General features: G+C 35.5%; 1 protein-coding gene across 2 annotated transcripts in view; it reads left to right on the top strand.

Annotated features, from left to right (window-relative positions):
• Positions 1-13,827, top strand: part of LOC148953168 (facilitated trehalose transporter Tret1-like) — a 110,195-nt gene extending 96,368 nt beyond the window's left edge. For both annotated transcript variants that reach the window (XM_089088332.1, XM_089088333.1), the window contains 4 exons: positions 3,856-4,103; positions 9,230-9,410; positions 10,825-11,019; positions 13,297-13,827. In XM_089088332.1, the coding sequence (XP_088944458.1) occupies positions 3,856-4,103; positions 9,230-9,410; positions 10,825-11,019; positions 13,297-13,710 (1,038 nt within the window). In that variant the 3' untranslated portion in view covers positions 13,711-13,827. The remainder of the gene's footprint in view (positions 1-3,855; positions 4,104-9,229; positions 9,411-10,824; positions 11,020-13,296) is intronic.
• The last annotated feature ends 1,544 nt before the right edge of the window (positions 13,828-15,371 follow it).

The following is a 15,371-nucleotide window of genomic DNA, read 5'->3' as shown; positions in this document are numbered from 1 at the left end:
TCATGGAGGTCCCTGGGACTTCTTGCTATCCGGTTCTAAGCCGGCTTAAGCACTTCCGTGTAGACTTGAGAAGATATGTGATCCCCGTCCTGCACTGGTATCCGGGATCATTGCTTTTCCTGAGGCGAAAATAATTTCAATCATTTAAAGAACATTAAAAATGGAACTTGGAATGTTACGACGTTAAAAAATGACTATCGTATTGACATTTTGACTGACGAATTCAGACGATTCGAACTGGATTTATGAGGAGTTTCAGAAACTCATATCCTAGGGTTAGGAATTATGAAATTAGGTGATATAGAATTTGTTTACTCAGGCAGGAAGGATGGGGTACAAAGACAGGGAGTAGGGCTCATGATGAATAAGGAAGCTGCTAAGTCTTGTTTAGGCTAGGAAGATATTAATAATAGAATAATGCTAATTGCTCATTTTATGACTAAAAAGTTCAGGGTATCAGTTATAGTAATATATGCCCCTGTAGAACCGACTGACGGTTCTATTTTATGACTAAAAAGTTCAGGGTATCAGTTATAGTAATATATGCCCCTGTAGAACCGACTGACGGAGATACTAGTGACTCAAATGAATTTTACTTACAGTTACAGGAGCAAATAGACAGGGTCCCAGGTAGAAATATGATGTTTTTACTGGGAGATTTTAATGCCCAGGTTGGTAGAAATAGGGATAGATGGTATCCTAGCCTAGGTAAATTTGGTGTAGGAAAAGAAAACAGTAATGGATACAGACTTTTGCAATTTTGTAGGTATAAAAATCTAGTTAGAACCAATACAATGTGCTGACGTAAAATGAGTCATAAATTAATTTGACATTCCCATCACAGTCAGGTGGCAAATCTTATGGGTTATATTAGTTTAAACTGAGGACTGGCAAAATCAATGAACTTTACACGGATATATTGGATTATTTCTACGGACAGTATGGGTAAAGATCACCATCTATCCTAATACAGGGTTAATTTAAAGTAGATATATCTGAACAGTAACAACCTCTCAGGACGTTATGATGTTGTAGACTCCAGGATAAAAATTTGAGAGAAACTTTCCAGGAACAGTGGAATACTAAATTGGAGAGTTTAAAATTTGATAATGTGGAAGATGGTTGGAATAATTTTAGAAAAATAATTTGTGAAGTTGCTGAAGGTGTCTTAGGGAAGAAAGCTATAACTTCAGCTAAGAATATTAGTGAAAAAGCATTATGTTTGATAGAAAGGAGTAAGGACTTGTACAAGAATTACCTTAGTGATAGATCATTTGAAAACAAAAGGAATGTAAAGAAAGTGGCGAAAGCATTAAAATACGCACTAAAAAGTTGTGAAGGGGAGGACATGGATGAAAATTGTCGAGGATCTATAAGATTTATCTTGATGGCATAACAGTAAAACATTATGATGGAATATTAGTAACTTGAGAGAGAGTAATTGGGACTTTAAAGGCCTAACTCCACACAAGAATGGAGTGGCAAATAGTGATAAGGACAAAACTAAAGAGAGATGGGGCGAACATTTTGAGAATTTGCTTAACCGAGATAGAGTTGAAGGAAGAGACGTAGAGGAAAATGAAAAAGTTTGTGACACCTTGGATGTGAAGGAAGATTTATTTTGTAACGAAGAATTAGTGACAGTACTAAAAGGACTAAAAAATAATAAGGCGCCCGGTGCTGATAGTGTGATAAATGAGTTTCTTAAATATGATGGCTATGAGGTTAGAAATAAGTCACTGAAGAATATGAATATGATTGTTGAAAAAGAGGAAGTACCTAGCGATTTTAGGAAAACCTTAATTAAGACACTTTATAAGAAAGGTGATAAAAATGAGTGTGTTAATTATCGAGGGATTAGTCTGGTCTCTGTAGGTAGTAAATTACTTAGTAATATGATACTTTTTACAGTGAGAGATGCTGTTGATAAAGTTTTAGGAGAATAAAAGTGCGGTCTTAGAAAGGGTAGAGGATGTGTCAACCATATATTCACTCTTAGGTTAATAATTGAGAAGTGCTTGAGTTGTCAAACACCTTTGGTCCTGAGTTTTATAGATTATGAGCAATCGTTCGATTCTGTTGATAGAAGAGCTTTAGTAAAGATTTTATCCTTGTATGGTATACCAGGCAAATACATTAAAGTGATTTGTGCTATATGCGAGATTAATAGTGCTGTGGTTAAGTTAGGAAACGAGGTTAGCAGCTGGTTTGTATTAAATCAGGAGTTAAACAGGGTTGTGTTCTATCCCCCTTTATATGGATTATTTTGATGGACTTTGTCTTAAAGGAGCACAAGAAAGACAATGAGAGACTATAGAATCAAACGGGGAGGAAAAATTGTCCAGGACTTTGCTGATGGTTTAAGCATCCAAGATGAAATTTTGAACAAGATGATTGACCTTTTTGAGGTTTTGCGATTTCGTGGTGCTAGAACAGGTCTATAAATTGATGTTAAGAGGACTAAGTCGCTAAGGCTAGGAATAAATGAGGGTGAAAAGGTGAAGTTGGGTAATGAAAAGATTGATCAGCTGGACAGCTTCACCTACCTTGGTAGTATTATTAGTAAAGATGGTGGGAGCAGTGAAGATGTCAAAAGTAGAACAGCCAAGGCTCAGGGTGTTTTTTCACAGTTAAGAAAGGTTTGGAAGAATAAGATAAGTCTGCAAACCAAGATTAGAATATTAGAAGCTGCAGTGATGACAGTGGTCAAATATGGCTCTGAAGCATGGGCACTCCGAAAAGCGGATGAAGATTTGCTCGATGTTTTTAGAGAAATTGTTTAAGGATTGTTCTGGGTACCCGGCTGACTGACCGTATTTCAAACAATAGGCTATACGAAAAATGTGGTTCAATACCGCTCTCTAGGGCTATAATGAAAGAAAGGTTGAGGTGGCTAGGGCAAGTTGTGCGGATGAAGGATGACAGATTGTCGAAGATTGTTCTTTTCGGCCAACCATCTAGGGCTAAACGGAAAGCAGGTCGTCCTCATCTGGGGTGGACGTCATAAAGAAAGATTTAAAGGAAATGGGAACTTCATGGGTGGGTGTAAAAAGGGAGGCTTTGAATAGATGGGGATGGAGGAGGAGCGTGCGTAGCTGTGTTGGCCTCAGGCGGCTTGGTGCTGTGGTGAGTTGTTAGTAGTAGTAGTAGTCTATTCTTTTCAGACTTGCTTGCTAAATGTTCTTAAAGTTTATTTTACTAAAATTTTCTAAATCACCAGTGTATTAAATTATACAAAGGTTTTCCTATTGAAGCTATTTAATTAAATAAAAGCAATAAAGCAATTATTAAAGAACCATAAATTTTCACTAACCCGACCTCTAAGTACTGAACACCCAGAAATTTAATAATTATTTTTTTATCTACTCGTCATGTTTTATTCTTGTATGTGGTGTTTGATAATGCTGAGTTGTGAATAGCTAATCTCTTTTTTGTGTCACTGTGCTTTTTTTTATTACAGAATGAAAAAGCTTTGTCAATTCATTTATGTGAGAAAAGTGTTGAATGACACGCGAATTTGAAGTGTGGGCTATGTAATTCGACCATCGCTATGGTTAGACTATGAAAGTCTCACCACTAGTATATCAGAAATCCTGGTGGTACTTCTTCAAATACACACAATTATGTGTACTCTTTGTTCAAACATTCTGATAAAACTCATGTTTGAAAATAGGTAATATTTCCAGTAAAGCAGGAATTAAACTTTAGCATGAACAGAAAGGGGGTGGAGTACCAGTCCCTTATGTTCGGGTTAATCTGTGTGTGTTTTTGTTTTAGTCCCGATCAAACTTTCATATGAATTCTTTTTTTTAATTACCTGCTGAGTCAGCAGAATCTGAATTTGTCTTCTTACAGGTTAGTGAAATATCTTCCCCAGAAATTAGGGGAATACTTGCTACAATTCCTTCAATTTTCAATCTCAGTGGAGTTCTGCTCTCGTACGTGATGGGATCGTTTCTGGGATGGAGAGATATGACTCTTGTTGGACTTGCCTTTCCTATCGCCTACCTATTCATGTGGTTCCAGCCAGAATCACCTGTATGGCTTCTCCAGAATGGGCACAATAGCAACGCTCAAGAGTCACTACAACGGCTTCGTGGAAAGTAAGTTGACTTAAGTAATTTATAAAACCTATTTACATAGTTAAAGGTAAATCCAGTTGTGTGTGTGCGGGAATGGGAGGGGGGACAGGAACTGTTTCAGGAACCAAGCGTCAAATTAGCAAGTTAAAATCTTCGTATTCATCGTTTACATTTTAACGCTTATGCGTTCAGTAATATAATAACATACTACAACTTCTTTACATCTATATGATTATAGAGTCTTATACAGCTAAGCCATGTATATCATAATGCTAAGTCATGTTATTTCCTTCACAATTACAACCTGCACAAAATAAATCCTTGTCCATAATGTAAAATATGTACCAAACTTCTCATAGGAATGAATGGCAAGTCGAAAGCGACCCTTGTCAATAGAAACCAAAACTCTAACAAACTGAGTTTTGATGACAATGTATAAATAAAAAAAAATTCTTCTTGATTGATTCCAACAATTCTTCACATTGATTCCAAGTATGTAAAATTAATTAAGTATAAGGCTACTCGTCAAAATCTATAAATATAAGAACATATGCAAAATTTTTGCGAAAGGGTAAAGCACCCTCGAAAATAGGAGCGATATTGATGAAACTACACCATCAAATTCAACATGTCTAAGAACCTTAGAGCAAAGTCTTCAACCCCTCTTTACGAAAGTGCATTATGTCATATTTTTTCCGAAGAAGATGGCCACGGGGACAAGTGTTTGAATTTTTTCTATGGGGTGATCCTACCATAGGATCATCCTATCAAGTAAATAAAAAAAAACAAGTTTTTTAAACTGAAAGTAAGGAGCGACATTAAAACTTAAAACGAACAGAAATTATTCCGTATATGAAAGGGGCTGTCCCCTCCGCAACGCCTCGCTCTTTACGCTAAAGTTTTTTATTTTTTTTAAAAATGAAGTTGTGAGACAGAGTCAAGCTTTAGCGTAAAGAGCGAGGCGTTGAGGAGGGGACAGTCCCTTTCATATACGGAATAATTTGTACCAAACTTCTGTTCGTTTTAATTTTTAATGTCATTCCTTACTTTCAGTTTAAAAAACTTGTTTTTTTTTTATTTAATTTCTGATCGTTTTTTAGTAAATACAGCTTTTATTTTGGCTCACCGTCATTGAATAAGTAAAAAAAATTTGCATAAAAATTTTACTTTTCTTTTGCTAAATGACTGTCTCTAAATTTGGTTCTGACGTAATTTACAAATTAACTTACGTAACGAACTTCTATATTCGTATATTTTTCTTCTGGCAAAAAATACAAAGTTGCAGTTTTTTGCAGATATGAGCTTGAAACCTATGTAATAGGGTTTTCTAATACGCTGAATCTGACAGTGTTATTTTCATTAAAATTCTTTCACTTGTAGGGGATTTTTTCCCCCTCTTCAAAAAATCAGGTAAATTTTCTCTGGCTCGTAGCCTTTGATGAGTAATACTAAACTTAATAAAATGTATATATTTAGAGTCAGCATTATAAGCCCATTCTTTTGATACATTTATTGACATCAAAATTCCGTTTTTAAAAGTTTCGATTACTATTGAGCCGTTTCGCTTGTTTTTTTTATTGTTTTTTTTTATTACGTATATGTTATTACGTATATAAGGGGGTTCTCCCCGGAGTGAATACCACGCTCTGTACGTTAAAAGTTAAAAAAAAAAAATAATTAACAAACCCCTGAATCACAAAGGCCGTTTGATTAGAATAGATAGCTCTTTTGAAAGCACAAAAAAAACTGTAGCGTAAAGAGCGAGTTATTGACTTGGGGGAGAACCCCCTCATATACGTAATAATTTCTGTTCGTTTTAGGTTCTAATGTTGCTTCTTACTTTCAGTTGAAAAAACTTTTTTTAAATTTAATTTCTGATCGTTTTTTAAATAATGCTTGGAAATCCGGCGCCCCCTTCATAGAAATGTCCTTTACCCCAAAGAAACAGCCTCCACGGAAAGATTCTCCCGAGTAGCCCCCTCCTCCAGCCCTCCACCCCCCCCAACCCCCCCAGAAAAAAATCCTTCCTGGAAATGTCTGTATACTTCCCTATAACCAATACAATATGTAAGCAATGGGCAAAGTTCATAACTTGCAGCCCTTCCCCTGGGAACTGTGGGGGATTAAGTAATCCTAAAAGACATATTTATTAAATTTTTTACTATGCTGAACAAAATGGCAATCTCAAAATTTTAATTGGGTGACTTTGAGAAAAAAATGAGGGTGGGAGGGGGCCTAGTTGCCCTCAATTGTTTTTGGTCACTTAAAAAGGGAACTAGAACTTTTAATTTCCGTTCCAATGAGTCTTGTTATGATATTCTAGGACCACTGGGTCAATACGATTACCCCTGAAAAAAAAAAAAAAAAAAAAAAAAAAAAAAAAAAAAAAAAAATAATACGCATCCGTGATCTTTCTTCTGGCAAAAAATGAAAAATTTCACATTTTTGTAGATAGGAGCTTGAAACCTCAACAGTAGGGTTCTCTGATACGCTGAATATGATGGTGTGATTTTCATTAAGATTCTATAACTTTTAGGGAGTCTGTCCCCCTTTTTTGAAAATCAGCCAAATTTTCTCAGGCGCATAACTTTTGATGGGTAAGATTAAACTTGATGAAACTTATATATTTGAAATCAGAATTAAAATCTGATTCTTTTGATGTATCTATTGGTATCAAAATTCCTTTTTTTAGAGTTTCGGTTACCCTTGAGGCGGGTCGCTCCTTACTTACTGTTCATTACCACGAACTGTTTGATATATGAAATACCGATGCCTTTTCTGACCAAAGCAAAGTGTTATTTTCTGCCACAAGTTAATATAGGCCCAAACAGAGCCAAGACGCTGATATTTGTCCCGTGATTCCTCATATGTAACTCGATACGACCTTCTGCCTGTGTATGTATACAGGATAATCTCTGTTAATCTTAAGTTTTAACGTCGTTCTTTACTTTCATTCGAAAACACTTTTTTTTTATAATCTTATATAGAATCTGAGTGCTTCAGCAATATGACAATTTGGCACATATTTGAGGGCGAAACATCGCTTGCGGGTACGACATTCCCTTCTCCTTCTTTGAGAGCTAGATGGTGATGTTGACTGAAGTAGCATCCCTTTCTGTAAGCCGCGACTTTGATGACCAAACTCCGTAGATAACATATTTCAAGTAAACATAACTTAGTTCACTGGCTAGTTTCTGGAATGCTTTATTTCTGTGGTTTATTCAGGCTCAAAATTTTCCTCGTTTTTGATTTTTGCCATTTCCTGGTTAAAACCAGCACAATCGAATGCTTCTCGTGAATAACCGTCACAATTGAACCCCTACCATTAATATATACCCATTAGTTACTATTTCACCAAGTTAGCTCCAGAGCTCTTTTTTTTAGAAGGGCTGTTTTGATAGAGGAGAAATCTCTGGATGATAAAACTTTGAAGCTTGCTAGTGCCTTGGCTGTGCATTTTAACGGTTTAAAATTCCTTGATTAACATATTCTTGGCTGTAGGTACCCTCATACCAAATATCAGGTAAATAGTTTAGCGTGGAAGTTTGGTGAGGCTCAAAACAGGTGTTTGCTTGAAAATCCATCAGTTCTGTTTCCTCAGGTCATAATTGCTTGACCCCTAGGTTTCTTTCGGATTGGAGACCGGAGAAGGGCAATAAGCATCTGTAAATCATCATTCTCATGTTCCAGTGCCAATTTGCCTCCTAAATTCCCAACCAATAATTGAAAAAGATCCTCCTACCTACCTTAGTTCTGAAAAGTTGATCATGGGTGATGGTACTGGAGGGAAAAGGGTCCATTTTGTACCTCAGATCATAAAGATTGAAGACCATTGCATATTCTGCTTTAAACAAGGTGTAACATGCCTACTTTTCTGGTGAGAAGTTGGAAGTTGTAGTGGTGGGGAGTGTTGGTTTGGCCACTTCCTTCTTTAGTCTTCCATTCAAACAGATTTAAAATTCGTGTTTGTTTCTGGTTTAAATAGAGTGCGAAATGCTTACCTTTGGGCTGAAAAGTTGATGGGGTTATTGTAGGGGCCTCTGGTTCACTTTGATTCTCAAATAACACCGACAGAAAAATCTTAGTTGTTCCGGTTGAAACAAGGTGAAATATGCCTACCCCTTTGCTGCAAAGTTAATCGCGGGAAGGACTGGTGGATATTAGACCGGCCATGCACTTTATGCTTCCATTAAGATAGATTTAAAATTCTTGGGGGATTTTTCTTCTGCAAAAGTGCAAAATTTTTCTACACAAAAAATATGGCAGGGAGAGTGAGTGTCTCCGGGTCCACGGCCGTAAACTTTGCCACCAATCATGCTGATTTTAAAATCTCCAATAATTGCGGTTCAGCGTGTAACATGCCTACCTTTCTGCTAAAAATCTGGTGGAGGGATGGGAGATTGTTTTTGGAGGGGCATTGAAATCACTGAATTATTCTGTTTCGAAGGAGGGGGAGCATGCCTACCTTTGTGCTAAAAAATTGTCAGTTGGATGTGCGGGGGGAGGGATGATAGAGGACCATTGACCTATTTTGGTTCTTCATTCATACAAATCTGTGCGTGACTCTGGTTCCCAAGATCCAACTTTCTTGCCGAATTGACCAAAGAAAACGAACGGAACACAGGTTTGCTTTTTGTCCCCAGCTGGGTTTTCCGACGAATCCGGTCTTAGCTCGTTTTTAGTGGAGTCATTATACAATTTTTTCGGTGCGTAGCACAACAAAAAAGCTGTCAATTTCTAAGATTTTCAAAATTGTGACTAATGGGCAAATTTTAATAGAGAATAATCAATGCAAAATGTGTTCATCGCCGACTCAACGTGTTCTTAAAAGTGTTAAAAAGAAAATTGTGTCTCTGTTAGCTCAAAAACTATTTTTCTTGCCATGGGCAACTTTCTAATATCACTATTAAGAAAGGGGAAAAGGGGAATCTCCAATTTCTTTAGCAAGGATGCCCTAAAAAATAGGAAAATGGGACAGAAATAATAAAATATATAGCTATGCGAATCAGCCATGAACTAGAGTCGCAATATGTCCCTTTAAATGACTGTAATTTAGGCGAAACGAGTCGAACATCTGTCTATTCTGGTTTAAAAATGCTCATTCCAGTGTATCTTCTGTTGTTAATCTTTTTCTTGTCCTTTTCCAGGAATAACGAGATTTCTGAAGAATTCCTGCGAATAAAGGAGAACTGTGATAAAGACGCTGAAAGGCCAAAATTTCATATACGAGAAATATTCGATAAGCTTTTCTACAAGCCGGTTCTACTTTGTGTTTTTATGATGTTTTTCCAAATGTTTGGGGGCTATGGTCCAATAATCTTCCACTCAGTAAGCTTTTCATTAATCTTCTGGTTAAGCATGAACTCAATTTTTTTTTTCTCTGAGTGGGGAGATATTATCCGCGCAGCCCGAGGCAAACAACCTCAAAATATCTGATTGTCGGACTTAGTTAAAACTGAAAATTTTCAAGGAATTTAAACATGCATCATTATGGACATGATTTGGTCCCGTGAGTCCCCAAAACACACACTCCATATGCGGTCATGGCTGCCTCTCTTCACCTTCAATGGAATCGGACCAAAATTTTGAGATAACTATTTTGTCCAGAATAATCGAAGTATCCAATAAACATGACCTCAAGGATGATTTGACCCACGCAGTCCCGGTAAAAATGGTCCCAAGTTCAAACTGCCCATTTTCACAGATAGGTTCTAGAAGAGAAGGAGGGCATGTTGCATCTTGTTTCAACCGAAATCATACGCATAAGCATCTTCGATCTGGAGTTTAGACACCCACCCAGGGCTGCCCAGTCTGAGTGGTGGCGTAAAGGGACAAGAATTAAAAAAACATCTGCTTTTTTTTATCTAAGGGCTTGATTAAAATCAAAACCAACAATAAAACAGTCCTAACAATAAAACAGTTTTAGTTTTCTGGTTTCTAGCGTAAGTTTAATTTTATATTTATTTTACTTATTTATATTAGTGAAGACAGCTTTTAAATATATAACCGAAATATTAAATTTGTTTGTTCTACAATTAACTGCCTTTAAAACTACCTTATTTGATTATGTTATTTATTATTTGTTAAATAAAGGTGTAGTGTTTCTTTTTCTTTCCGTTTGGTTTTTTCAATTGAACAAATAAGGTTTCTTTGCTACTCAGCTACCTTCCTAAGTCTAAATAGTCAATTTCAATGAACAATTGATTTTGGCAATGAGTATTTCTAACCTTTCAGCTACAACTGACGTCTACCCACGTTTAGAACAAAACTTGGGTTTGCTCATGTAACACTAGTTGACTATTTTATGTAAGATCGTTGAGATTTGATGAAGTGTGGCCAGCATCAATTGATGGTTATATTGTAATTCATAAGATATCATGTAAAACTCCATGAGTGACCAGCATAGGGGGAGGGGGACATTAAGAATTTGTCTGTATATTGTCTGTAGCTGATGGATAACCGAAGCTATCCGTCTGCGTTAACTTTTCGATACCTTTTGGTTTGTTTGTTTTTGGCTTATTTAATTTTTCATGCTAGAAGTTAGACATGTAAGTAAATAGTAAGTAATTCATTATTAAGTTTTTAGTAAGTAATTAATTAGTACTTAGCCGTTTGTAACAAAGGACATTGCATTTTTTCTCTTGTGCATTCCCTAAATCCTTGTTTGTTCCCTAAACTCTAAATGAGATATGGTCATGATAGAATTTTTTGTGCAACATATCATTTATTTAATTTTTATTAGGTTGAAATTTTGACTGAGGTCAACAGTCCCCTTCGTGGAGAGAATGCATCTATCATACTAGCTGCGGTCATGGTTGCAGTTGCTATAATGGCTGCATTCATCATGGACAAAGCAGGAAGAAAGGTTCTCCTATCAATTTCTGGATTTTTTCTCATTGCTGCACTTTGTGCTCTGGGCGCTTTCTTTTACATCAAGGTAAGTTGAAGAATTCAGAACAAGTTTTCTTCTACACAGTAAATAGTTAAAAATCAGCAAGAAATAAATCTATTTCACAAATTATAAAAAGTCTTATTACATAAATATATTATCTCGTTTAAAGAAAAAATAATAATAATAGTAATATATCCTGCTATGCTAGTATACACATTCAATTGATACAAAAGATAGTTTTTGTCTGAAGGTGCCTCACTTTTATAGCATTTTTTTTTTTTCCTTTTCTTATAGGGTTTTTGTCTTGGTGAGACCAGAAAATAAAATCGTTGATTAGTTGTTAGAGACAAATGTAACTTATTAAAGGAACATTCTTAGAGAATTTAAAAGAGTTTTGAATGAGTAAGATTAGGAGCGTGAAAGATATATAGCCTAAAGAATTTGGGATCAGATTAAAAACAACGCAAAAAAGCCACATCAAAATTTTCATATTTCTTAGTACAAGAAAAAGAAGTAAAAATCCCAAAGTAATACTGAAGGCCTTTCCTTTGATTTTTCCCCAAAAAATTTTTTACGAGTTTTCCTGCAAGGTTTATACTTTTAAAGAGAAAATAATACTCATTTAGAAAACAAGAACTTATTCCGGGTAGATGGTACCAGTTTAAAAAATAAAATTGGCAGATTAAATAGAAACCACAAGAAATTATAGAGAGAATAGACGAAATTCCCACGTTGGTGGGGGAGGTACAGATTAGAATGCTCCTGCCCGTGTGTTTGCCATGCTTTTCTGACTTTTACTCTTTTCTTTTGACTAACCAGAGGAGTCAAATTTCTAAATATGATGGTCTGTGTGTTAAGTAAGTGCACAACATGTTACAACATGCAAGAAAACCCTTAGGTACGACAGACCGCTCTTTACCTTAGAAAATTTCGACACGTTTTAGGTTGATTATTACGCTTTATTTCAGTGGAAAAGCATGTTGTTTCTACAATTTTTATGAATCAAAATGAAAAGTCTTATTTGTCAACAATGCTTTCCTCTGCACCAACAATACACGGTTGAAGATTCTTTCATAGGCAGCGCAATCGTTCTGCCTAAGTAAAGAATGATGTTGGCACTATGTACTATTTATTTTTTTGTTTTTTTTTCCATACCAGGGCACTTCGTATCGAAGGAAATGTCGTAGAAACTTCGAAAAGGGTTCATTCGATTGGAAGTTGTAGTGGCTTGTGCCCTTTTTAATACTCGAAAGTGATTGGAAGGCAACTAACACCCCTTCCACGCCCACCATTTCCCCAAAGCCATCCAATCAAAATTTTGAGATAGCCTTTTTATTCAGCGTAGTTGATTTCCAGATAGAAAATATGTTTTTGAGGAGGACAATTCCCCATAACCCCCAGGGCAAGGGTTTTAAGTTATGCCCTGGGGGCATATAAGAATTTGTTGCCACACTGTATTATTTATTATTTTTTTCCTTTAGAGCAGGGCATTTCGTATCGAAGAAGTTGTCGTAGAAACTTTGAAGAGGGCTCATTCTATTGGAAATTGGAGTGGCTTGTGCCCTTTTTAATAGACAAGAGTGATTGGAAGGCAACTAACACCCCTTCCACGCCCACTATTTCCTGAAAAACATCCAATCAGAATTTTTAGATAACCATTTTGTTCAGCGTAGTTGATTTCCAAATAGAAATTATGTTTTTGAGGAGGAAACTCCCCCACAGCCCTCAAGGTAAGGGTTGTAAGGTTGCCCAGGGGATATACAAGGCTTTTATAGAACGCTTAGTTGTAGAAACCTCAAAAAGGGCTCATTCGATTGGAATTTGAAAGGGCTAGTGCCCTTTTTAATAGTCGAAAGTGATTGGAGGGCAACTAACCACCCTCTCACACCCACCATTTCCCCAAACACATCCAATCAAAATTTTCAGATAGCCATTTTGTTCAACGTAGTTGAAAGTTCTGGAAATTAAGTTTTTAAGAATGACAATGACAATGTTCTGGCCTTGGGAAGGCATAGGGGGTTAGGAGCCCAACTTATGTTAATTTCTGCTCGTTTTGAGTTTGATTCGGTTATTTATTGTAATTTCTGTTGGTTTTGGGTTTCATTTATTTATCGATTCTGATTTGTGGTGGTTTCAAGCTTGGTAGATTATTTTTTTATTTTTGCTGATTTTCGGTTTAATGGAGTTCTTTACTTTTCTTTGAAAAACTTATTTTGCGGAAAAAGTTATTTTTATTAATTTAGTTATAAATTATTTCGAGGAAACGTGTTTATTAAATGAAATGAAAGTAGTATTACTGATGGAGGTTTTTTTTTCTTTTAGGAGTTCCAAGGAGAATCTGCTGTGTCATCAATAACATGGCTTCCAGTTGCATCTCTTTTTGTGTATTACGGTGCATATTCCCTTGGATACTATGAGGTCCCTTTTATACTTCTTGGTGAGACTTTCCCAGTGCGATATCGTGATGTAATGGGTTCCATTGGATACTTTGCAAATTCTCTCTTTGTTTTTCTTAGCGTAAAGACTTATGCTGACTTAAAATACAGAGTAGGACATTTTGGAGCATATTGGTTCTATGCAGCCGTCTTACTCTCTGGTATTATATTTGTGTGGATTTTTATGCCAGAAACAAAAGGTAAAACACTGGAAGAAATAGAGATGAAGATGACGAGAAAGAAGGTTGAAAAGACTGCAGATAGTGATAAAGCATATCGGGCTTTAGTTCCAAAATTATAGGCAATTACCTTGTGTTGATGTTGACGAAAACCCCACTGCCTCTTCGTGATGAAGATAAGAATGCAAAATTCATGAAATGGGGATTTTTGAGATAAAATAAAATCAAACAAATGAAAAGTAATGAACAAATATTTCCACGATTTTTCAATGGTTTGCATTGGCAGGAGATGAAATAAAAAATAGGATTTGAAGAGCCTCAGATGATTACTGCATAGCCTGACTGCATTACAGGGTTTGATTTGCTTTCTTATCTGACAACCTAGCAATTCCTTCCAGCATTTCAATATCTGATAATAACATTTTTCATAAAACGATCAAAAATAGAATCTTTTAAAAAAGATAGGTTTGTTTTGATTATTTTTACTCATGGAAAAATGTCAAAATAAGATATTAAAGTGCAGACAAAGAAAAGTAAAGTTAAGAAAGCTAACACTGATACAGCTTCGCTTAAGCTAAAAAAATCTTATTGGTCTTGAAAATTCCATTTCAATTGTTTAGTCTTATGCCTGTTCAATAATGTCAAAGGCTCATCAAATTGAATTTTGTTGTTCATTTATTCATTTCACATGTTACGATCTGGTTTATAGTTTCAGTTCCAAATTCAAGCACTGAATCTTGATATCTCAAATAATACCAAATTGTCGCAAATTGTGAAAGCTGGAAATCTACTTAAACTTTTTGCTTCTATAAAAAAAAAATCTTAGAACTTTTATTAAAGCATATAAATTAAATTCAAAGAAGGAAAATAGGAAAAAAAATGCATATGCAAAATTAGAATGTACAGAAAATTCAATATTTTCCCAGCCGACAGCAGGCCTTGAGGGGCTGGGTGTAAGCCACCACTGAACATTAATAAAAACGCTATCAGTGATCGAATAACGCATTAATAAGTAATTTATGTGATATCCAGGTTAAGATAAAACAAATAAATTAAATAACATCACTTGTCCGACAGCAAGGGAACACAAAAGTAGTTGAGGCGTAAAATAAAAGATAAGAGAATGCATAATGGAATTTAACATGTCAGATTAAAGACTCAAAAATCCCATAATAAAGTACTATTGCCATAATGTCAGAGAAAACGTATAAAAGACCCATTTACAATGAGGTTTTACTAACACTGGAATTTAGCTACCACTAGTTCGAGCCAATTAGATTTTCATAGAATCATCTGATTAGCTGAAAAATTTTAAGCAAAATTCTGATTGGCTCAAATCAGCGCTTACTAAATCTCTAGGAAAATCTTGTTGTGGATGGACCAGTGAGGCAGCTGCCAAACCACCTAAAATGCTATATATAACCAAACATAAGGCTAAATCAGCAATTAATAAAAAATCAAGCAAAGTAATCCTAAAAAAAAAAAAAAAAACAGCAAAGGAAAGAAATGGCAAACAATTTCTTTAGCATCTGAACTTATAAAATATAAAAAGACAATTTCGTAGACTAAACCTTGATCACTCAAATCCTATCAGAGGCTGACGAGGATTAGAACCAGAACAAGTAGGATAATGATGGACTTGGTCCACAGGAAACAAATTGAATACGTCATTCAAGGCATACTATATTTAATGTGAAAACTTGATGAGATAATCGAAAAAAAAACAATTGAGTAAGGGGCAAAACATTAAGTAGCTTATATATGATAAGAACTACTTTAAAAA

This window comes from Artemia sp. Qi Xiang Cuo, chromosome 4, assembly GCF_049724085.1.
Source record: "Artemia sp. Qi Xiang Cuo chromosome 4, ASM4972408v1, whole genome shotgun sequence".
Classification (NCBI taxonomy): Eukaryota; Metazoa; Arthropoda; class Branchiopoda; order Anostraca; family Artemiidae; genus Artemia; species Artemia sp. Qi Xiang Cuo.
This window is presented reverse-complemented; position numbering and strand designations above follow the sequence as displayed.